Below are 23,153 nucleotides of genomic sequence, written 5' to 3' on the forward strand. Positions count from 1 at the left end.
CTTTTGAGAAGTTTAATATTTGTCCAGTTGATCCCTTCTGCATATACTGCTGCTCAGGAAATGCAAAGATGGATCAAATTAAACTTTCATACTTATACTATAACACACAGTTATTCAGTTAAGTTTGGTAGTAGATTGACATTGAGTAAGATCAGGCTTGATATTCTACAGTTTTACTCAATTAGTTTTGAGGCCTTTTCTCAGGATTTAAAAATGTTGGCCAGCCGTTAGTATGAAAGTCTGTTAATCTGCCAAAACCTATCAATATTCAAATATTTCTTGAATCATTTCATGGCTTCTGCATTATCCTATCCCTTGTTTCGATGCTCTTTACTCGAATTAACTTGGCTTGGGGTAATAAATCATTGGTTTTGAGGAATTCATTCTAGAGCATTTGAACATTATCCCTATTTCCGTCCACTAAGGAAATGCCATCTTTCAGATGCACTATTAACCTGAAGCCCTTTGTGCTCTCTCACAGTACTTGCATTCAAATAGAAAGGGAATAACTAGCTCATTTTCTTATATTATTTTGCAGCTGATGGTGAGAAAATATATTGATCATACTCAGCTGCTTGACACATGCAGACTGTTCTGGTTTGTAGAAAATAATTTAAAAAACAGAGGTGGCATATTTGTGTTCCATGCCACTTTTTAAAAAAAATTAAGATGGGAAAGGACCAAAGCTTGAAACCCAGAAAAGGCCAAACTAATATGGATATGAGGGTGCTGCTATGACACCAGAAGGCCTGGGTTCATGTCCCACCTCCTCCAGCCATAGTACAACATGTCTGACTGTGTTAATTAAAAATACTTATAATGAGGGCCACTTGATAATGGATGGCAGGTTTAATAACCAGCTCAGGAACCTCAGCCCAATTGAGTAAATAACATCAAAAAAATTGATCTTTAACCTATTAATTGGAGCTTGTGACCAGTTAACTATCATACTTGCCTACATAATGACTTGATTGACAGCTGTTTTGTAATATCTTCAGAATGCAGAAAAAGTGCTACAGACAAGATGTCTCACTTCATAAGCAAACATAACATTTTTAGTTACATATGACTGAATTGAATGTAGTTATTTTAAATCAACCTGTTGGGATGCACCTCCAGAACAGGGGGAATTAAATCCAGACATTCTGGGCCAAAGGTATGGACTCTACCAGTGTCCTGCAAGATCCTCAATTAATTGCATGTATTTAAACAAAAATGGGTTATAAACCAGGTGGCGCAGTTAGCACTGCTGCCTCAAAACACCAGGGATCTGAGTTCAGTTCCACCCTCCGGCAACTGTGTTGAGTTTACATAATCTCCCAGTGTCTGCATGGGTTTCCACTGGTTTCCTCCCACAGTCCAAAGAGGTGCAGGCTAGGTGGATTGGCCATGCTAAATTACCTATAGTGTTCAGCGATGTGTAGGTTAGGTGTGTTAGCCATGGGAAGTGCAGCGTTACAGGGAAAGGGTGAGGGGGATGCTCTTGGGAGAGAGGTGTGGATGTGTTGGGCCAAATGGATTCTATAGCTATAATCTAAGATCAAAACAAAGCAATTCATAGTTCAGAGATGATGGACTGATTGTCCAGTTGTTCCATGAGTAAATATGACAGTGAAATTTTGTACAGAAGGTTCTAAAAAAAATAGATAAAATGAACAAATGGTCAAGAGAGATAGCATGAATTGCAGATGCTGGAGCCAGTGATAACACAGTGTGGAGCTAGAGGAGCAGGAAAGTTGACGTTTCAGGTCAGGACTTTTCTTCTGAAATGGGGAGGGAGAAGGGAGCTCAGAAATGAAGAGAGAGCACCTGACACAACTTGTCCATCTTCTCTCCCACTTATCCACCCCTCCCACCTCACTGACCAGCCCCCATCACTCACCACCTGGACTCACCTACCACCATCCCACCAACCTTCCCCAGCCCCACCTCTCCTTTGTCTTTATTTCTGAGTTCACCAAGGCTACTTTCAATATCACCTTCCAAATCCATAACCTCTACATCCTGGAAGAACAAGGGCAGCATATGTATGAGGAAACCACAAACTACACAGTCATTTCCATGCCATTTACCACCTTAATTTAGAAGTACATTACTACTCCTGAGTCAGAATCCTGGAACTCCTTCCTAACACACCAAGGAATGCAGTAGTTCAAGACGGTAGCTCACCACCACAATGTTCTCAAGGGCAACTCGGGAGAGGCAATAAATTCTGGCATTCCCACAGTTATCCCGCAAAGAAAGTTAAAATAACCATAACCAGGATTTGAAATGTTCTTTTCATCAAAGATAAAACTTTAGGAGAAATTCAGTACTAGTTCACAAAGAGAAATCAGTTTGATGTAAATGAAATGGACATTAGCTTCTCAAACTGATGAAATTCCATGCTTAACCATCACCCATTGAGATTCTAGGAGAAATCTTATTTCTGTGTAGATGTCAGTTCAGAAATCATTCAGGTTCAGATTTGCATGGCCAGAAGTCCCTCATCACATTGCATCGTGGAGTCAAAATACGTGGATAAGGTTGGCAGCTGTTAATCATGCAGGCAGAAAGTATGAAACCATGAATTTTAATAAGCAGATCTAAGCTTCTATTAAAGAACTGCACCATGTTATTAAACTCCAAATCGAAGTTGCCAACAATTGTTCTGTGAATTTGATTATATGCAAGATCATCTGTAAGGAAGTGAAGTAAAAAACACATGCCCCAAGTTTCATTTCCATTACTTAAAACACAATTGATACCAGAATTAGGCACTAAGTTGCTTTTTGTGGCACATCTGTACCAATGCTGATTTTCATTCATTAAAGAATGGAACAGAAAATGCTGCCATTATCATGGCAGCCCCCTTCAACCGTTGCAGCTATTCGAGTTGTCATGGATGCAACTCTTTGACGCGTCTGGACCATGGAGGTGGCTCGATTTGACCCTTCAACAAGCGGCCTTGCTGGAGGATTGTCCAGTTTCCAGGCTATGCCAGATCTGCAAGAACTAACAGAAATATTCCATTAAAGATGAAAGGTATTAGATACAGTTCTCAGGGCTTAAGGGTTTAAAGGGTATGGGGAGAAAACGGGAACAGGGTACTGTGTTGGAAGATCAGCCGCGATCATACTGAATAGTGGAGTAGGCTCGAAGGGCTGAATGGCCTACTTCTGCTCCTATTTTCTATATTGATATTAATTATAATTCTCACCTCCCATGGAAAATGGGTAACATTGGTGTTCAATTCACATACTGATACAATAAGAGAACCATTACTCAGTTTGTGCAGTAAACTGAAAGATTAATTTTATTCATCCTTAATAATGACACTGAGAATCTTTCAATTTCTGTTTGTTGAAATTATGTATTAGTGTAGAACCAAACAACTAGAAAGGAATAGGAAAAGGACAGCATGTAAAACCTGATCGGTTGCAGATAACAACAAAAATTAGAAGACACATCTGTAACTTTGGAGTTCAATATAGAAATACTGTGCTCAACGCTTACACCACTTCATTTTTAAAAAAATCAGGCAAATGTCCAACCAATATCCATTAGCTTCCATTATTGTCAATGGAAAGTCACCATTTTACAGGTGAAGTGTTCCAGTTATTTAAGGAAGTAACAGACTGTTCTGTAAATTTGAACTCAAGATATAATTATCTCAAACTTAATCCCTTTTAGATGGTCTTGGGTTACAGTTTGCAATTTATTACTGACGTATAATTATTAATTATGCAGTCACTTCCAATTTAATTTTTATCAGGCATGTAATGAATGGAAGTTAGTGATGCAATCGCTCTTTACCTACAACCGTGGTCGAGATAAAATTCAATAAACCATCCCAGAAAATATATAAAAGATGGTCCTGTATTTCCCTCAGTCATACTCAAAAAGAATCATTTCAAGACCAGACCAAGAACATCAGACTGTTAAAGATGGGCAATGAAGTAATTAGTAATCACAATGGAAGAAGGATTAAATATAATGCGGCATATTATGGCAAGGGTTCCAAGAGTTACAGCTCTGCATATATACCATCCAACAGGTACAGCAAACTAATCATGTTAGCATCAATATTAACAGTGGGTCCGGTCTACAAACTGCATTTAATCACAGTGTCTACCGCTGTGACACCAAATTAACAATGTTTAATGTACATTATCAATAGATAATGTTAGCTGTAGGAGCTCATTAAAAGCTTTCACCTTTTGGAATAACCTTCCTATTGGGCTGGTATTAGATAATCATGGCCATGCAAGAAGTGTTTATATCAACTCGTCACACTGCTAACCAGCTTGCAAATCTTTCTCCAACCTCACATCTGCCTTCAAGGAAAGAATATGAAAATAACAAAGTGCATTTGCTATTTTCATAAAAGCAAGATCCAACTGATACAGATTCAAATGGTCTTGAATAAATTCGCACAAAAAAGAGTAACCACAATATAAAAGAACAAAGAACAAGAAGAAGCTATGTTTTCCTCAATAAAAACGTGGACATTATCTAAACAATCAATCAGTCTCCTTATCCCACAAAACTATCTTTAAACTCAACTTCAAATCTCATCTTATGGCATTTCCCCCAAATAAAGAACTGTCTAAATAGCTTGTCCATTGGAATCAGGAATATCAGTGCTAATCACTGCAGGGAGTGTTGGATTGATGAACTTATTCAAGATTCCAGGTCCTCAGTTTGAGCCTCCACTTGCTCTGCAAGCTGAGAAAAGCCTCTTTGAAATTCAATGCAAAGCACTTTTTCACTCAACACCGACTCAATCCTGATTGCACTACTCGAGTTGCTGCTATGAGAGAACCATTTTTTAATTACTTAGAAGTTAAAATCTATTCTCAAAAAAAAACGAAAAGCAAGCCAGTCAATAGAATTCTGACTATCAATTTGATTTGCATTGACTCTGCAATGAAAATTACATGAGTTCTTTTTAAAATGGAGCTGAAATTCACAGGCTCAGGGAACAGAATATCACCAGGAGCTTCCCAAATCACGAATTGGGAGATACAGATCCCACTAAACCCATCCCCGTCTGAGAAAGTGTGGGGTGCACAGAGTTGAAAATAAGCAGCAGAAAAAGTTGATATTTGGTCCATTATGTAAAACTTCCCATGGATAAAGACAAAAAAGCTTAAAGACAGGACTTACTTTTTGCTGCAGGCTAAAATTTCATTGCTTTGTACAGTACATTTTTCTGGGTTTTCTGTTTTCTCTAAAATGGTCTTCCCTACTTTTCCTCTGAAGATTTGATTTTCTTGCACTGCTCCCTTAGCTTGGTCCAAGATAGCAATTCCATAGTCATGAAGGGATTGGATTCTGTTCTTCGTCACCTGAAGTAAAGCATATCTAAGCATCAAATCATGGATCCATCCCAAACCTAATAAAACCAACGATCAGGGTCAGATACATTCACAAAGCCACCCAATAAAATTCATGCCTCTTAAACTGAGATATATGAATTCAAACTGAAATAAATTAAAATGATGACAATTGTTATAAAGCAGTGGTTGACCCCCACTCTCGAGAATTAACACCGAAACACCCAAGGAGGAGCACCTTGCTCTATAACCTGCAAAAGGAGTGTGAAAAGTGGTGTAACCTGCTCTTCAGCAACTTCTAGTGGTTAAATAAAACAAATCCCTGACACTCACTTTACAATCAACAAGTAATAATTTATTTATCTAACAGGGAACAAATTAACTGAACTATTAACAAACCGAATAAACCCCTTCTAACTACAAGCTATTCCCAATTAAACCAGATTCTAATAGTATGCTATACCAATATATACTAGGTCCACTTATATGAAATTTAAAAAAAAAAATCAGAGTTTAGTCTCTTGAAATTACAGTCAGGTTATGCATCATCCCAAATGCTCTGTGCCATCTCCATCCACTGGGTAACGTCAATTCAGACCAAGTTGGTAGGCAGGGCTAGTGAGGTGTTTGCAGCGCTGTCAAAAGGAGGTGTCAGGAGGCTATGAAGAAGTAAAACAGCCTATTTTGAGTGCCTATGAATTGGCACGAGAAGCATACAGACAACAGTTCAGAAATGTAAAAAAGGAACCAGGTCAGACTTATTATTGGGTCTGAAAGAATTAAACAGAGCAACTTCGATAGATAGGTGAGAGCATTAAAGATAGAAAAGACATACAAGGCTCTTGGAGAGATTATTCTGCTGGAACAGTTTTAAAAACTCACTTCCAGAAGTGATAAGAACTCATGTTGAGGAACAGAAAGTTAAAACAGCGAGAAGAGCTAGAGATGGTGGATGAATACGCAATAGCACATAAACCAAAATCTATCTTCCGAGAGCAATTTCATTCCGTGGGGGACAGAAATTGGGGAAAAGGGAGATCCTTCGATGAAAAGCGAAAAGTAGATCACACTGGGAACTGTTTACCACATGTGAAAAAAGAAACCCAAGGGGGTGAAAGGCCTCAGGTGTTTCCACTGTGATTGAAGGGGACACACAAAGTCACAGTGCTGGTGGTCTAAGAGGGGCACTGGGGAAAAGGAGGTGGTAAAACAGGCTAAACCAGTGGGATTAGTTGAGGTAGTGAAGGAAATCCCAAGAGAAGTCAAGGAGCTGCAGGAAAGTGCACAGCCTAGTCATGGGCTGGATAGTGAGATGGTGCCCAATCTCTTCAAAGACTTCACCTCTGTGGGTAACGTTTACTCAGGTAGAACAGGGAGTGTACGTAAAGATGCCAAAATATTGAGAGAGATATGGGAGCTATAATAATATCTATAATAAGAGATGAAAGTATTTGCACTCCTTCTGAAATATTGCCCGAGAGAGTGGTAATCTGAGGAATCAATGGAGAGAAGATTAATGTTCCCCTGTGTAAGAGAAGAGTAGAAAGCCCAATCAAGGCTAGGGAAGTGATGGAAAAAAATGGCTTTTCCAGGAATACAGTTTGTTCTTGGAAACGATATAGCTGGATCACAGGTGGCAGTGATGCCCATTTGTAGTGGAAAATCCAAAAGAAAATCAGGGATCTGAGGAGTTAAAAGAAAAATACCCTGGAAAGATCCCACAGCCATAAATTAAAACAAGAAGGGAAAACAAAAGAGAAAGATGAAGTTGAGGTCCACTTAGCTGATTCTCTGTTTGATGAAATGGTAAAGGAAAACCTTAAGCAGATAGAGGATCAGGCAGAGGTGTTTAGTTCTGAAAGACTAATGGAGTTACAACAAAAAGATGAAATGATATAGGATTTATATCATAAAGCCTACCCAGAAAAGGAATCAGAATGTATTCCAGAATGATGTTACCTTAATGATAAAATTTTAAGATGAAAATGGAAATCTGGGCAGGTTAGCGTAGACGAAAAATTGGCAGACGTTCACCAGATTGTGTTGCCGATGGAATACAGACAGGAAGTACTGTGTGTAGCACACAGATTACCCGGAGGTTGTCATTTAGGAGTGAGGAAGACTCAGGCTAAGATACAGAAGAATTTTTATTGGCCTGGATTACATAAAGATGGGGTTGAATTTTGCTATAGCTGCCATACGTATCAGATGGTAGGAAAGTCACAGGCAGTAATAAAACCAGCACCTTTGATGCCAATTCCCTCATTTGAAGAAGCTTTTACACAGGTTATAGTTAATTGTGTAGGTCCCCTGCCTAAAACCAGAAGTGGGAATCAGTATTTGCTAACCATAATGGATGTGTCTACCAGATTTCCAGAGGCAATTCCATTACGGAATGTCAAGGCAAAAAGGATTGTGGAGGAGTTGCTTGCTTTGTTTACCCATAATGGACTACCCCAGGGAGATTCAGTCAGACCAAGGGTCCAGTTTTACTGCCAAATTATTTAAGGAGGTCAAACACTTTACATCAAGTGTGTACCATCCTGAATCCCAGGGAGCATCAGACCCTAAATACAAAGTTGTGGGCTTAATGCCAGGATTAGCTAAATCATTGGGATAAAGGTACCCCATTCATTTATTTGCTATTAGAGATGCTCCAAAAGAATGACTCAGTTTACTCCATTTGAATTGATATTCAGACACAAAGCAAGAGGGCTTTTAAAATTAAGGAAAAGTCGATAGGTCCGAAGTCAAAGATCTCACAGTTGGATTATGTATCTGAGGTAAGAGGAAGATTAAACAGAGTAGGTGAATTAGCTAGGCAACATTTGAAGGTGGCACAGCACCTAATGAAGCAAGAAGCAGATAGGAAATGTAAAATTCATACGTTTGCCCGTGGGGATAAAGTATTGGTGCTGTTACCAGAGGTAAGAGATCCCTTCAAAGCAATGTTTAGTGATCCCTATCAGATTGAGAAGAAGTTAAGTCAGGTGAATTATCTGGTAAAGATGCCATACAGGAAAAAAAATTATTGGGTAGGTCATGCGAAATGCTGATACCTTACTATGACAGGAAAAAGGACCCAGCGAAACAGGTATTAGTTACTGCCAGATGATTTGAATTTTGATGTGCCTCAGAATAAATTGATTAGTGAGGAAGTCCTTAAGGAATAGGATAGGATAGTGAGCTATCTGACCCAGGAACAGAGAACTGAATTGAAAGAATTGTTGCAGCACTACGAGGACAAATGTAAAAGTAGAATGGGGAGGACTAACACTATAGTACATGAGGTTGACGTAGGGAATGCTGTTCCGATAAAACAACACCCCTACAGGCTTAATCCTGTCACAGGCAGCACAGGTTCAGAAGGAAGTGGAAGTGATGCTGCAAGAAGACATCATAGAGAGGAGTCAAAACAGGTGAAATTCGCCGATTGTGTTGGTTCCCAAACCTGATGGTACTCAACGATTCTGTGTAGATTATTGGAAGGTCACTGCTGTGGCCAAATCTGACTCATACCCAATTCCACGGCTGGAGGACTATATGGAAAAAGTAGGACAAGCCACTTACATCAGTTGGACTTACTTCACAGTTACTGGCAAGTACCTTTGTCGGAGAGAGACAAAGAAGTTTCTGCTTTTGTAACCCCAAATGGGCTGTATCAATTTAAAGTATTGCCCTTTGGAATGAAAAACACACCAGCCACTTTTCAAACGCTTATGAGAAAAGTTGTTGCAGGATTGACTAAATGTGCTGTCTACATTGATGACTTAGTGATCTTTAGCCATTTGTGGAAAGATCACATGGAGCATTTGGCGGAGCTGTTGGAGAGACTACGGACGGCAAAATTGGTCATAAACTTGGCAAAAACAGAATTCGCGAATGTGGAAGTGACATTCTTAGGGCATAACATCGGATACGGACGGATGACCCTGAGGAACGTGAAGACAAAGGCCATCAAAGAATTTCCAAGGCCTTCCTCAAAGAAGGAAGTGCTATGATTTTTAGGAATGAGCGGGTTCTATGGGAAATTTGTACCAAACTTTAGCAGCGTTGTGGCACTGCTGATGGATTTGTTAAAAAAGAACACAAAATTTCGGTGGTCAGAACAATGCCTGGACACATTTGGGAATTTAAAAACAGTGTTAACAACCGCACCAGTTTTAGCGATGGCAGATTTCTTAAAACCATTTGAAGTCACCATCGATGCAAGCAATGTAGTGGTTGGAGCTGTGTTGTTACAGGAGGATTATTGTGGAATTGAAAGGCAATCGGTTACTTTTTAAAGAAACTCAATATCCACCATAGAAAATATTCAACCGTTGAAAAGGAGTTATTGAGTTTGGTAATGGCCTTAGAGCATTTTAATGTTTGCATTGCAAACAATGTATCAGAGATGATTGTGTATATCGATCACAATCCTTCGACATTTCTGGAAAGATTTAAGGACAAGGACACCAGACAATTTCATTACAGTCTCATGTTACAAACATTTAATTTACAGATTGTACATGTTGCAGGTCACAAAAATATTATCGTGGATGCGTTATCGTGAGTTTAAAAGAAAAATATTTATGAGATAACAGTGTTCAATGTTATAAAAAATAGAATTTGTATAAAATGTGTAACTTTAGATTAATGACTATGGATCCAGTAATGTAACGGAGTTAAGGTTTTAAAAGGAAAAAACCCATTTTATCATAATATTTCATTTTTTTCCTCTCAAGTGGGAGGTGTTGCGAAGCTGGGGAGTGTGCTTGTGGATTGGGAGGCAGAAATTTGAATTGCTGGGTTTTGATTTTGAACGTTGCTGCCACCATTTTAAAGGACAGCATAGCTTAAAGTTTAAGTTATTAATTTCAATTGCTGCTACAGAGACAGAATCTGGTGTGTTATTTTCTCTCAGGGTAAAAGAGTTTGGCAGGGGTAGCATATATAATCATTACAAAGCAGTACTGGAGACCATGCTCTTTGTTGATCAAAAGACTGACTACTCTGGTAAAGATGGACTTCAACATTTTTATGTAATGACTGAGCAGTTGTATCTGTTATATCAATTGGCACATTTCCACAATTTAACCTATGAACAATGCTGTGCTTGCTGCCACTGCAACTGCAGGGGGCACAATCACTCCCAGGCAAGCACAGTGCCATGGCGTCACTGCCGCAGATGTGCTTTTTGCTTCAAAGACTAGGATCATCCACAACATTGAGCAATTCTAAACAATTTTAACAACTGCAGAACCAATAAAACGTGCTACTTTGCAAATGTTTCTCTAGTTTCAAACACTTCTGTAGTTTTTAACAGAGCCAAATGTGGCAGAGAGTGGTGAGCTGAGATCACAGTGCAGCAACAAGGTGAGTGCCACAGATACAAAATACCACAATTGTATGTTCATTGAAATAATGGTTTGGCCCTCAAGCATCATGAGACAGCTTTCAAAATTCTGATGCAGAACCCACCTTCATGTCTGCATTCTCAAGTAGCTGTAGACCATATCCATGATTTCCCAGGATGTCATTCTCCAAGACAGTCCCTTCTCCCTTTGAGGTGACACCATGGCTACTGTTGTCATAGATACCATTCCCCCGAAGTTCAACTTTGCATCCTGCTTCTACAAGAACTCCACCTACACTGTTGCAGGTGATGCTGTTGTTTGTGATGTGAGTGAATTGACTGCTCTGATAAATGGCAATCCCATTGTCATGGTTGGCATGGACTGCATTGGCTATTATGTTGAGTGTCTCACTGCTTTTTATGTAGAGTCCAGCAGCTGGTGAAAAGAAATCAGAGGGAAGAAAATGGGATTTCAGTTGGCACATGAAACTGCAATAATAATGAATGCACAGGCTGGAATAGCAAGGGTAACTGGGTGAACAAGCAATAACCCCTTTCTGTAACCAACACAATTATATTATGGCTGAATTTCGTTCTAAGCACACTGATAATTCCAATTACATCATTTTAGGGGCACCATTATAACCACAAGCATTGCAACTGTTCAAGGGGGAAGACAACATATCAAAGGACAACCAGAGATAGGCAATAAATGTGGTCTGGTTAGCACCCACCACACAGGAATAGGAGTAAGCCTGTTCTTCTGCCATTCTCTTAAGATTATGGCTGACCTCTACCTCACTCCATTATCCATCTTTGATCCACAACACTAACCAAAAATATTTCATCAATCTCCATCTTAATTTCAAAGGACACTATCTTTAGGGCAAAAGGACTATCAGATTTGCATTAGCCTTTTGTGTGCAGTGTGCATTGAGAACAAAAAAGCCTGAACAATGTGCTGCTGGAGCAGGTTAATGTATGGTAGAATGTTATACAATCAATGCAGAATAATGCAGGGATACATTTGGCTTTTAAAGCAGTCAGCTTGAGAAGTAACAGCCCAGACAGCAATCCACACTGTCAATCAAATAGGATGTTTCCTATTACTAATAATTGCTAATCCTCTGCACTTTAAGCCTTGACAAAAGCCAGTAAACTGTTCAGATGGCCCTTTGAAAAATCTTTCAGAATTGCTGTCATGTCAGTTTCCTTTAACTGCTATCATGGGGGTTGGTGGGATGGGGGGGACAAAGGGCTATTCCACCTCTGCCAGGAGTCAAAATAAAGGCAACAGATTGGCCTCCCATTATACACACCACCCAAATGGAAAGAAGATTTAGGAATGGGGTGTACTATGATCAACTCACCTGTCATCACTTGTTCTACAATGAAACTGCATTTTATTCGTCAAACTTTCCCTTTTTACTTGCATGCAATTTTTCATTCTCAATGCAAACAAATTTCCTACACCACCTAAAATTTGCAAATAATCAAGAAAGTGGAATACTTCTGAAATTTTCAACAGTGTTAGCACATTTCAGGGCTAATTGAAGTCAATGAAAATGGTAGTTGGGAAAATGTGAAATGGCAATATTTTTTTTAAAAATACATGCCATCACCTCAAATCAAAATCACTCTTTACCACTGTCGGGGGGTGGGGGGTGGGAGAGGAGGATCTTGAACAATGGATGTTATTTATTTTAGTATTACTGAAAAGTATCCCTCCCTTGCAGAACCCAAACAAAGAGCCAGTGAACAGTCTATTGTGAAGTAAGTGCCACTTGACAGCACTGTAGCCTATCCTTTCTATTGCTTTGCTGATGATCAGGAGTAGACTCATGGGATGTTAAATGTGTCTTGCCCTATGTGAACAGAATATAACTGGGAAATGTTCTTCATTGCTAGGAAGATGCCAGTGGTACAACTGTATTGGAACATCTTGGCATGGGGCATGGCTAATTTCAGAACGCACCAGCAAGCAAAAATTGCCCCACAGTATGTTTTGCTTAGTATCGTGTCCCTAGCCTGATACCAGAGCCCATCCTTCGATAAAACTTGGCAGCAAATGGGGCATTTGCTAGTGGTTATGTAAGTGCTTCACCAAAGGCATATCTTCATTTAGGAAAAAAACATGAAGCCAAAGAAAAACTCATGTCTAATTCAGCACAAAAGCAAGCATAGAATTAACAGCACAGACTGGTCATTCAGCTCAATAAGTCTCCACAAGTGTTTCTGCTCCATATGGGTCTCTGTCCATCTTCAATTTTACATAATTTCACACCAATTTGAGTAGTTTGTTAACAGTTTTTTATTAGAAGAAATATAATAGTTTTAATTCCAAAAGGTACTTCCTTCAATTTCCATTACTGTAGATTCTCATTGAGCCAAACTGTGAATTTGATTTTAAATTAAGTTATTCTACCTTAGCTTTGTGATGAATTGTCTGAAGATATTTAAAATTAACCGCTGAAATTAATTAGTCACTTGGCTCTAACAAACTTTACACAAGTTGCTATAAACTTTGGTTACACACTTACCACCGTTATGATTGATGTTGTTAAACTCAATCAATGCCACGGTGATTGGCTTGTGTGACGTGTATCTCTCCTCATCACTATCAAAGTCATTTTCCCAGCTGATGATCTCCCCCTCATCATTGAAATTCTCATCGCCTCCTTGGTTGTTGAGGTAGTCATTTACATCGTCTTTACGACAGAAGACAGCCACTCCATAGATGTTGTTACGGCTGATTTGGTTATTGGCAATGTGGGGGAGACTAGAGGACATGACCCACACACCACAACCTTTGTTACCTGCACAAATATTTACAAATTAAATTAATGTCTTGAATTGGGATTCAGAGCTCAGAACATCTTAATTCAGAATTAATCTGTCCTTTCAGATTTTTATCTTTTCCTTCCCCTATCTTTTCCAGAAAAGTGTAATCCACATAGGTGTACAGTTCCATCAGTAACTCCACTCCAGGACCATGTCTAATAACTAGTGTTCATGTAGGAGGCTGGACAGTGAATAGTGCCATACGATTTGAGACTGACCCCACTTGCATGGATATAGAATCATATAGCGCAGTAAAGGCCCTTTGACCCATCCTGTCTGCACCGACATAACAACCACTAAAGGTGCACTAATCCCAGCTTTCCTGTGCTTGTCTCACATCCTCAAATGTGATGATATTTAAAGTGCTCATCCAAAATTTTTTAAAGATTGTAGGTTTTCAGCCTCCACTACTTTCCAGGCATTCCAGACTCTCAGCACCCACTGAGTGGAAAAGTTCTTTCTCCAAATCCCTTCTGAATCTCCTGCCCCTTACGCTAAAGCTATGCCCTCTTGTGATCGAGATGGCTCTTACCAACTGCTTTTTGCTAATGGGAGTTACCCTGGTTCTGATTGGGAGTGGAATCAAAGACCATTCTTGTCACTGTGGCAACTTCAGGGGGTATAGGTACATAAGCCTTCTCACTCCCCTCTTTGTAGAACCTTAGCAGCATTACTTTCTATTCAGAGGAAGAGGAGTAAGCCACTCAGCCCCTTGAGCAGATTTGTGGCCTAACTCTATATACCAGCCATTGTCCCATATTCCTTGATACCTTTGCTAAACCAAAATGTATTAAATTTTGAGATTGTAAAAGTTAAGAACTCATCTTGCATCTGTAGATGTTTCTACACTTCAACCACCTTAATATGAACAAATATTTCCTAATTTCAGTCCTGAAAGAGCTGGCTCTGCTTTTTTTAAAAAACGATGACCTTTGGTCCTAGTCTCCCCCAACAAGCAGAATTAGCTTCTCTCTACGTACCCTATCTATTCCTCTTAATATCTTGAAAATGTCAATCAAATCACCCTTAACATTTAAAATTCCTGAACATACAACTCAAGTTTGTATTATCTCTCCTTGTAATATATTTCTTGGATTCCAGATAAATTTTGGTTAATCTACACTGCACTATCCAATATAACCTGTTCATCTCTTGCCTTTAAAATCTTGGAATGAAAACTGTGTACTGTGGGATTTTGTGGTTCTTTAAGTACATTTAATCTCCACACCACCAACCCCTGCCACCCCCCCAAAAAACACACACACACAGAGCAATTATCTTACTAACATTTTTTGTTGTTATTAGTAGTTTTAAAGAGATGTTTGGCACGCTAACCTCTTCCTCTACTGGAAGTACTGAAGCAAAATTATTATTTAGCATGTTTGCCATTTTAAAAATCTTCATTAATGACATAAGCAATATCAAGGGCCCTACATTGCTCCTGGCCTCCCTCTTTCCTTAATATAAAACTTATAAGTTGTGTGTGTGTTGATTTTGATAGCCTGTGCCAATTTCTTTGCATGCTACTTTTTGTAGTTCTTACTATCTGCTTTGTTAACCTTTCCCACTTTTGGTACTTCTCCCCATTTGCTAGGATCTATACTTCTTTTTGTACGCTTTTTATTTCATCTATGGTGACTGATATCTCTTCAGTTGTAAATGGTTGTTTTTTTTCAGCAAGTTGTATTCAGTTCCTTTTTGAGCCAATTTTCCTGGTTTACAGTTGGATAGACTGTCTCATTCCACTAAAGTCAACCTCATCTAATTCTAGAATCTTAGCTGCTCCACGTTTCTTCCTTTCAAATATTACACTGAACTTCACAGTATTATGATCGCTGTTAAATATTCACATATCACTACATTGTCAACTCATATTAAATAATGATCTGCCATTCTCCACATATGCTTTTGTAGCTTTCCCCTTAAATGTAATTCACACTATTCCCTGTTATTGTAAGTTCTACATTTTCAACTCACTTTAAATAAAGCTTCTCCTGAATTCCATTCTGGGTTTATTAGTTACGGTCGTACATTTAAGGTTTAAAGGCCTCAAATAGGTCTCCTCTTCAACCTGCTTATTTCTAGAGAAAGAGAAACCTATTCAATCTTTCCTGATATAATTGAATTGAGTTATAATGTGTCGATCTTACGAATCTTTTTTGCACCTTCTCTATATCGCTCTAATGATATGGAACCCAGAACAATGCATGATAAACGCCATATTTGGCACATCGTTCTAGAATAAAACAGACATATTAAAAATTGTAATTTTCAATGGAAAAGGTTGATTGATTGAAGTCCAAATTCCAATGTAACTGCAAATCATCAATAAAATTGTAAACAAGCCTAAGGCAAAAAAAAATCTGTTAAAGTACCAGATTCCTTGATCAAAATAAATTGGACACAAGTGGTCAAATATGTTCAGATTTCATCCAGTATAATTATAAGCTCCAAGTGTAAAAGGTTAATTTCCCACTCTAGTCTTGTCATGGCTGTGAAGGAGGTTGTTAACAGAGCAGGCTGATTTGGCAACCATGCAAATTAAATCAGAGAGATTAACTATTCCCATCACAGCTATCGAATTTTACAGGGCAATTTTTTTTTTTTTTTTAAAACCAATCCAGTGGGACTGTTTATATGAAATCACTGTGAATTAATGACAAATTTCTCAAATGTTCAGCAGTCCTGTACAGAAAAACAGTGCAATGGCAAAAGAGGCAAAAATGGCAATTAAGATCGAGAGAATTCATCAGCACGTTCCCATTTAGTTAATAAATCTAATCAGTCAAGTAAGAAACTGGAGAAGCTGCTTTTAGTGTTCATCTGATAAAAGAGTTAAGTGAAGCTCTTTAGCCCATCTGAGGGCAACTTTTGAAACAGCCTTATATCAGAGTCATACAGCATGGAAACAGACCCTTTAGTTCAACTAGTCCACGCTGGTCACGATCCCAAACTAAACTAGTCCCATCTGTCCGCACCTGGCCCAAATCTCTCCAAGCCTCTCCTATTCACGTACTTATCCAAATTTTTTTTAAATGTTGTAACCGTACCTGCACCCACCACTTCCTCTGGCAGTTCATTACACAAATGAACCATTGTGTAAAAAAAAAAGTTGCTCATCATGTCCTTTGTAAATCTTTCTGCTCTCGCCTTAAAAATATGTTCCCTAGTTTTGAACTACCCCACCCTAGGAAAAAGACCCTTGCTATTCACCTTATCTATGCCCATCATGATTTTATAAACCCCTATAGAGTCACCCCTGAACATCCTATGCTCCAGTGAAAAAATTCCTTGCCTATTTTTATAACTCAAACCCTCCATTTCCAGCAACATCCTGGTAAATCTTTTCTAAACCCTCTCCAATTTAATAATATCCTTCCTACAGCAGAGTGACCAAAACTGTACACAGTACTCCAGAAGAGACCTCACCAACGTCCTGTACAACCTCAACAGGACGTCCCAATTCGTACACTCAAAGGTCTGAGCAACCAAGACAAGCGGGCTAAATGCCTTCTTAACCATCCTCTCTACCTATGACACAAATTTCAAAGAATTATGTGCCTGAACCTCTAGGTCTCTCTGTTCTACAACACTACCCAGGGCCCTACCTCTGTACAAATCCTGCCCTTGTCTGTTTTACCAAAATGCAATACCTTATTTTTTCCAAACTAAACTCCATCTGGCACTCCTCAGCCCATTGACCCAATTGATCAAGATCTCTTTGTAATCTTAGACAACCTTCTTCACTATGTCCACTACGCCACCTACAAACTTACTAACCATGCCTCCTACATTCTCATCCAAATCATTTTTGTAAATGGCAAACAAAAGTGAACTCAGTTCCAAACCCTGTGGAACACCACTGGTCACAGGATGTCACTGAATCTTAAAAGCACAGAAACAAGTAATTTACCCATTGTATCAGTGCTGAGTCTTTGAAAGAGCTATTCATCTGTTCTTTACCCATATTCCTGCATTTACGTTCCTTTTAAAATACAAATCTATTTCACTTTGACCCCCACCACATCAGAACATCTAATTGTGTCTTCAGTCATCCAAGGATTTTCACTTTCATTGCTCAAAGTCTATTTAAAATTGTTGATCATTCTCTGTATAAAGTACTTTGTAACGTTAGACTAAAATTTACCTTTTACTAGTTTGAACTTTATGATCTGTTTTCTGACTGTCTAATAGCATTTCTCCAAGCGACTGGTTCCATTCTTTTTATCATCGAGTAAAGCTTTACATTGTCAACTGTCAGGCACCTCCATTTCAGACTGAAAAGCCAATATTTCACTTCTCTTTATCCAACATCTTTAATACTGGGGAAGGGGGCCTAATGGCTCTTCTATACACCCCATCACAGGTAGAGTGGCTGTTTCATGTCGCACGACACAGTGCTCGAGGTGCCATCTGACCAAGGAACTACTGACTTTGATTTAAAAACGATTTTACAAATTGCTGCAGTTTAACATCCTACTAGGCTTCATTGGTTGCAGCTCTGGACTGGAAGGGCATGCTAAATATTGTCAATTAAAACCAAAAGAATTGCGGATGTTGTTCTGAGGAAGGGTCACCAGACCCGAAACGTTAACTCTGTTTTCTCCTCCACAGATGCTGCCAGGCCTGCTGAGCTTTTCCAGCAACTTTGCTTTTGATGCTGAATATTGTGTTCACCAAGACCCCTTGATGTCTTTGAACTGATTTACTTCAATACCATTCATTACTTTAGTGGGCCTGGGGCATTTTCTGCAGCAAAATAACCAGAAGCTATTCCATGGTTGAGGTGCCCCAGTAAGGGTTCTAACAGATCAATACAAAGAGAATATTGCATTTTGTAAAACGGCTGTTTCAACGTTGTTTTATTTGTGATGGATATTGAAAGTAGGTGGCAGCTTGTATGGAGTATACATTTTGGCATAGGTTTGCTGGCCCAAAAGGCCTGCTTCTGTGCTCGAGAATTTATAAAATTCTGATTTGAGGTCCAGAAATCCTTTCCAACATAAATAAAAAGCTTTGTCAGACAAGACATTTTAATTCATACTCAAATAAATTGCACTCAGGCTAGTATAGCAAAAAACAAACCTACTTTGAGATTTCATTACACAAGGTACAGAAATTTACAAGATTAGCTGTAATGTAATCCACTGAACCCTTACCATAAATGGTATTTCCTTCTATTAAGCCTTTCCCTCGCTCGCCCACAACGACACCATCTGAATAACCATAACAGATAAGATTCTTTCGCAGAACAGGATCTCCTCCTCGCCGAATATCTGCACCTCCCCAATGATTCTCACGTATAATATTTTCTAAAAATGAAACAAGATGCATGTAATATGACAGCAATAAACTTGGAATCGAAAACTGCTTTAAGCGTTGTAAAGGATTTTTCAGTCCATCACTTAATAACTGAAGCAGTGGATTTTTGGTGGAACTGGCAGTGTTTAGCCATTTACACCCATTTCCCTGGGTGCGGGTTGGACCTTGGTGGAATTTACTAATGCAACAAAGTGTGATGGACATTAAATTCCGTAAGAAATGAAAACGTGTTCAAGTTTTATACCTGCCTGGACAACACTGAAGTGTACCATTTCCAAGACTCATGAATGTTTCAGTAACTCGCTATCATTTTCTTTTCTCCAACATTTCCCTCCTTTTCTGATAGCATAAACCAATACTTAAGACGTGCTTCTATAAGCTGTTCTATTATGTTTATGGTTTTCTGATTAGGGGTGGCTCAGTGGCTAGCACTACTGCCTCACAGCGCCAGGGACCTGGGTTTGATTCCAGCCTTGGGCAACTGTCTGTGTGGATTCTGCACGTTCTCCCTGTGTCTGCGTGGGTTTTCTCCAGGTGCTCCAGTTTCCTCTCTCAGTCCAAAGATGTGCAGGTTAGGTGGATTGGCTATGTTATTGCCCATAGTGTCTAGGGTAGGACATGCATGGGGTGGTCCTGGGTGGGATGCTCTTCAGATGGTTGGCGTGGACTTGATGGGCCAAATGGCCTGCTCCCACACAGTAGGGATTCTGTGATTCTAACCACTTCTTATTGGATGTAAACAGTGAATGTCACCAGGTAATGTGTCAGCAAGAAGCATCAGAACACAGCCCAATTGTAAATGATCTCCACCAACTGACCCCCACTCAATTATTTTTTTCATTTCCAGGAACGGAATTGCTCCAAACTCTAATTATTTGATCAAACCAAGAACACAAACAAAAATTGTGTACTGCATGTGGACGAAGTTTGGAGAAGTGCAATCCATCCTGATGGATGCAGTTTTTTTGCAAAATTATGAACATTTGAGTGGAAATACAGCAGGTAAATCACACATTGGGGAGGTTATACAAACGAGTTATAATAAAAATACACCCTCTATCAGTTTCTTGAAAGAATGCGTGCGCTTGAGTCTTGGATAAAACGTAGAACAGCAAAACAAGCATAGATCCACAAAATTTTTTAATTCAGGTATGTTAAAATATCCAGTGTTTTTCACTGTGTGAAGCTGGAAACTGACCTAATATTTGGCCCCTTCCATTTTCATTCACTGCAACACCAGCTGCAAGTCCTTGGTAGATGTGATTCCCACTGTGAAGAGACACATTATGAACTGGGTATGAATTGCTCCAGGAACAATTACTGTCTCAATTGAGAGTGGTTAAAGAGGGGAACATTAGACCACAGCGCAGTTACTACTGGCATATCCCAGGGCTCCAGCCTTTACCCCTACCATATTGTCCTTTAGATGCTTCTCCTCTTTCACATCCGTACCAAATGACACTCAGCACTTTTAGAGAGAGTGAAGGAAGATCTTAAATTTATGATGAATCTTTCATGAGGTCAAAATGCCACTCACTCAGTGAAGTACCCCTGATGCACAGTCAGTTTTGGAGTGGAGAAAATATTGCACCCAATTTGTGCTAACAAGATCTCGCAAAAGAGCCATTAAATAAGTGACTAATCCGTTTTCCAGTGGTATTGATTGAGATGCAGAAATTGACCAAGGATACCCGAGAAACAGGCTTAATGTTTCCTCCAAAAGACAGCACAGCATGTGGCACTCCCCCAATACCACGACAAAGTGTTAATTTGCATTTTGTGCTCATATCTCCAGAATGGTACATTGAACAAACAACCTTCTGACTCAACAGGCAGGAATGCCATCACGGAGCCAAACCCCAGTACCATCAGCCAAAAACTTTGGCTATGGTAATTTTGGGACTAGATAATGTTACCATCTACTTGAAGTACCATGAAGATGTTAATTGCCTAATCACCAACACCTTTATAACCTAAAAGTCAGGCTAAAACTGAAAAATACAATCAAATATCTGTTTGATGGTGATTTTTTTTTTTTTTTTTAATCAGAACCAGTCATTTATGATGGATTTTTGAAAATAAATACATTGGGCCAGATTCTCTAAGGAGTGGCAATGAAACAGTGCTCGTAAGTGTGAGGTTAGGGTGCAAATCGGGTAGGACAGCAGCAAGGTGGGGTGCCAGGGCACAAGATAGTAAGGAACCAATGAAAACAATGGAGAGTTTAGAGAAGATCAGGGAGTGTGGGGGAGGATTGGGCATGGCAAGGTTGGGGTGTCAGATCTGGAAGCAGGGTAAGTGAGATATCAGGTCTGGATCGGCAGGGGTAAGGAGATGTCAGCCTGAATTGGGCAAGGGGATCTCAGGTTCAGAGTGGGGTAAGTGGGGGTAATAAATCAGGTTCTGGGGGATATCTGCTCTGGGAGTGTTGGGTTGGAGATGTGTAGAGTATAAGGGCTCTAAGAGAGGTGCAGATGTGGGATTGTGAGGGAAGTTTAACAAGTTACTCAGGAGTTAGACAGGTATTTAATAGACTAACATATCTTGAGTAAGTATTTACTTATTTTAAGCTGAAACCTCCAAACTAAATGGATACTTTGGGGACTCCAAGCATATATGAATTGCCAAATGGAATCTTCAAATTCCTGGGCAATTTCTTCAGAGTCTGCTACAATGGGCATTCCATGGGGTCCCGATGGACAACTTCCATCTACACTTCAAAAATGTGTATTGGAAAATCATGGTCAGTGTCTAAGTCAGAGTTTAACATTCCAAACTATCTTTTCAAAAAATAAAATCAATACTTTGAAACCAAGCTCAGTTGAATGGCTAATGGCAAGTCTCCCAGACTTTGAGTGTACAATGCACCTTTATCCACTGTTACTTTTTAATGAAGATGTGAAGGTTACATTTAACTATTCATGATATACACTCAGAAGTAATGCAGCTGTTTTCCAAATTCAGCAATTACTCTTTTAAAAACAAAACACATTGTGTATTGCCTCATTATAACTCAGGTGGTAAGCATCAAAATACAAATGTATTTTTAAAAAACTCCAGGTCATGCAAATATCTTTATTGCTCAGTCAGGCATTACACAAAACCCCAGGGAGTCACTGCTGTGCGTGAGAGATTAGAACCAAAATGACAGAAGCTGCAAGTGAGACAGGTTACTGGAGTACTCACCTCACCACAGGGTTTCCATTATACAAAATGTAGATTCCAGCTTCTTTATTTCCATAGATTCGATTACTGCGAATGATGCCTTTTCCATTCCCAAGCACAACAATTCCTGAGCGATGGCCACTGTGAATCTGGTTGCACTGCAGAGTAAAACAAAACAAGAGGGAAGTGCCACAATTGAGTATTACTGCTTGAGTGTCATGATCTATGCCACACAACAGCTACTGCTTTTTCTGAAGAATCAGACTCAAACTGAATGCATTATTAAGCCATCGTAAAATAGCTCAAATATTGTTCTGGTTTGAGTAGTTAATCCATACAGAGCAAGAATATTGCTCTTTCTCCACACCCAGCAGATTTATCCTAAGTCTGTATAGCTAGGGATAGGGTGATTGCATACCAATGAGACTGGAGTTAAGGAAAGCTGTTGAGCAGAACTAGCCTTACTCTAATTAAATGATGTTTGTACACTGAAGATAGATAGGCAAATATTTCAACATTAGTGTGTTGAAAGTATGCTATAATTGACCTTAGGTCATTGTTCCAACTCCCAACCAGGTGTTTACAAGAGTTTGTATTTCTTGGTGATCCAATTGCACCTAACATCATGACAGAATCTCACCGTCAATTTTTATTCCTGAAGAAAAGTCAATCGCTTTCTATCAACACAATATAGTGTTGTGTTGATATCAACACAGTACTGTATTGGATTTGATGATCTAGGTTTCCAACTCGTATGATGAAGATGGGTTTGTTTACACTTTGTTATCTCATAAAAATACAGAGACTTAGCAACAGCGATAAAACAAATTGAACATGCAAACATATAAATTATGAAGAACGATGATTCAAAAATTAGGTTTACTGCACCCTATGACAAATGTTGAAATTAAGGATGTGGCTGGTGTGGAGAGAAGCATCCATCACATCAAACAGACAATTATGAACTAGGTGGAGTAAGTCACTCTCTATTCTATCTCAAGACTGTTTAATCCCAATATCAGTGAAATGCATTTCTTTTTTGTAGCAGCATGGCTCATCACCATTCTCATATGATCTCCAATTTAGCAAGTTGAAGGCTCTTTTGTGCCAAGAGGTCCTGGTCACTAGGACAACACCTACAGTCATTCATGCAGAATCAGTACAGCCAG

General features: G+C 39.2%; 1 protein-coding gene across 4 annotated transcripts in view; it reads right to left on the reverse strand.

Annotated features, from left to right (window-relative positions):
• Nucleotides 1-1,419: 1,419 nt before the first annotated feature.
• fbxo10 (F-box protein 10) overlaps nt 1,420-23,153 on the reverse strand; it is a 44,022-nt gene continuing 22,288 nt past the window's right edge. For 3 of the 4 annotated variants that reach the window (XM_048592501.1, XM_020531997.2, XM_048592514.1), the window contains 7 exons: nt 22,006-22,142; nt 20,018-20,088; nt 18,657-18,809; nt 13,197-13,472; nt 10,782-11,092; nt 5,149-5,330; nt 1,420-2,994 (listed from right to left, as the gene is read on the reverse strand). In XM_048592501.1, coding sequence (XP_048448458.1) covers nt 2,808-2,994; nt 5,149-5,330; nt 10,782-11,092; nt 13,197-13,472; nt 18,657-18,809; nt 20,018-20,088; nt 22,006-22,142 — 1,317 coding nt within the window. In that variant the 3' untranslated portion in view covers nt 1,420-2,807. Of the gene's footprint in view, nt 2,995-5,148; nt 5,331-10,781; nt 11,093-13,196; nt 13,473-18,656; nt 18,810-20,017; nt 20,089-22,005; nt 22,143-23,153 lie in introns of those variants that run through there. The other variant, XM_048592509.1, reaches the window with a different exon arrangement.

The sequence above is a fragment of the Rhincodon typus genome, chromosome 3, assembly GCF_021869965.1.
Source record: "Rhincodon typus isolate 14 chromosome 3, sRhiTyp1.1, whole genome shotgun sequence".
In the NCBI taxonomy this organism is placed as follows: domain Eukaryota; kingdom Metazoa; phylum Chordata; class Chondrichthyes; order Orectolobiformes; family Rhincodontidae; genus Rhincodon; species Rhincodon typus.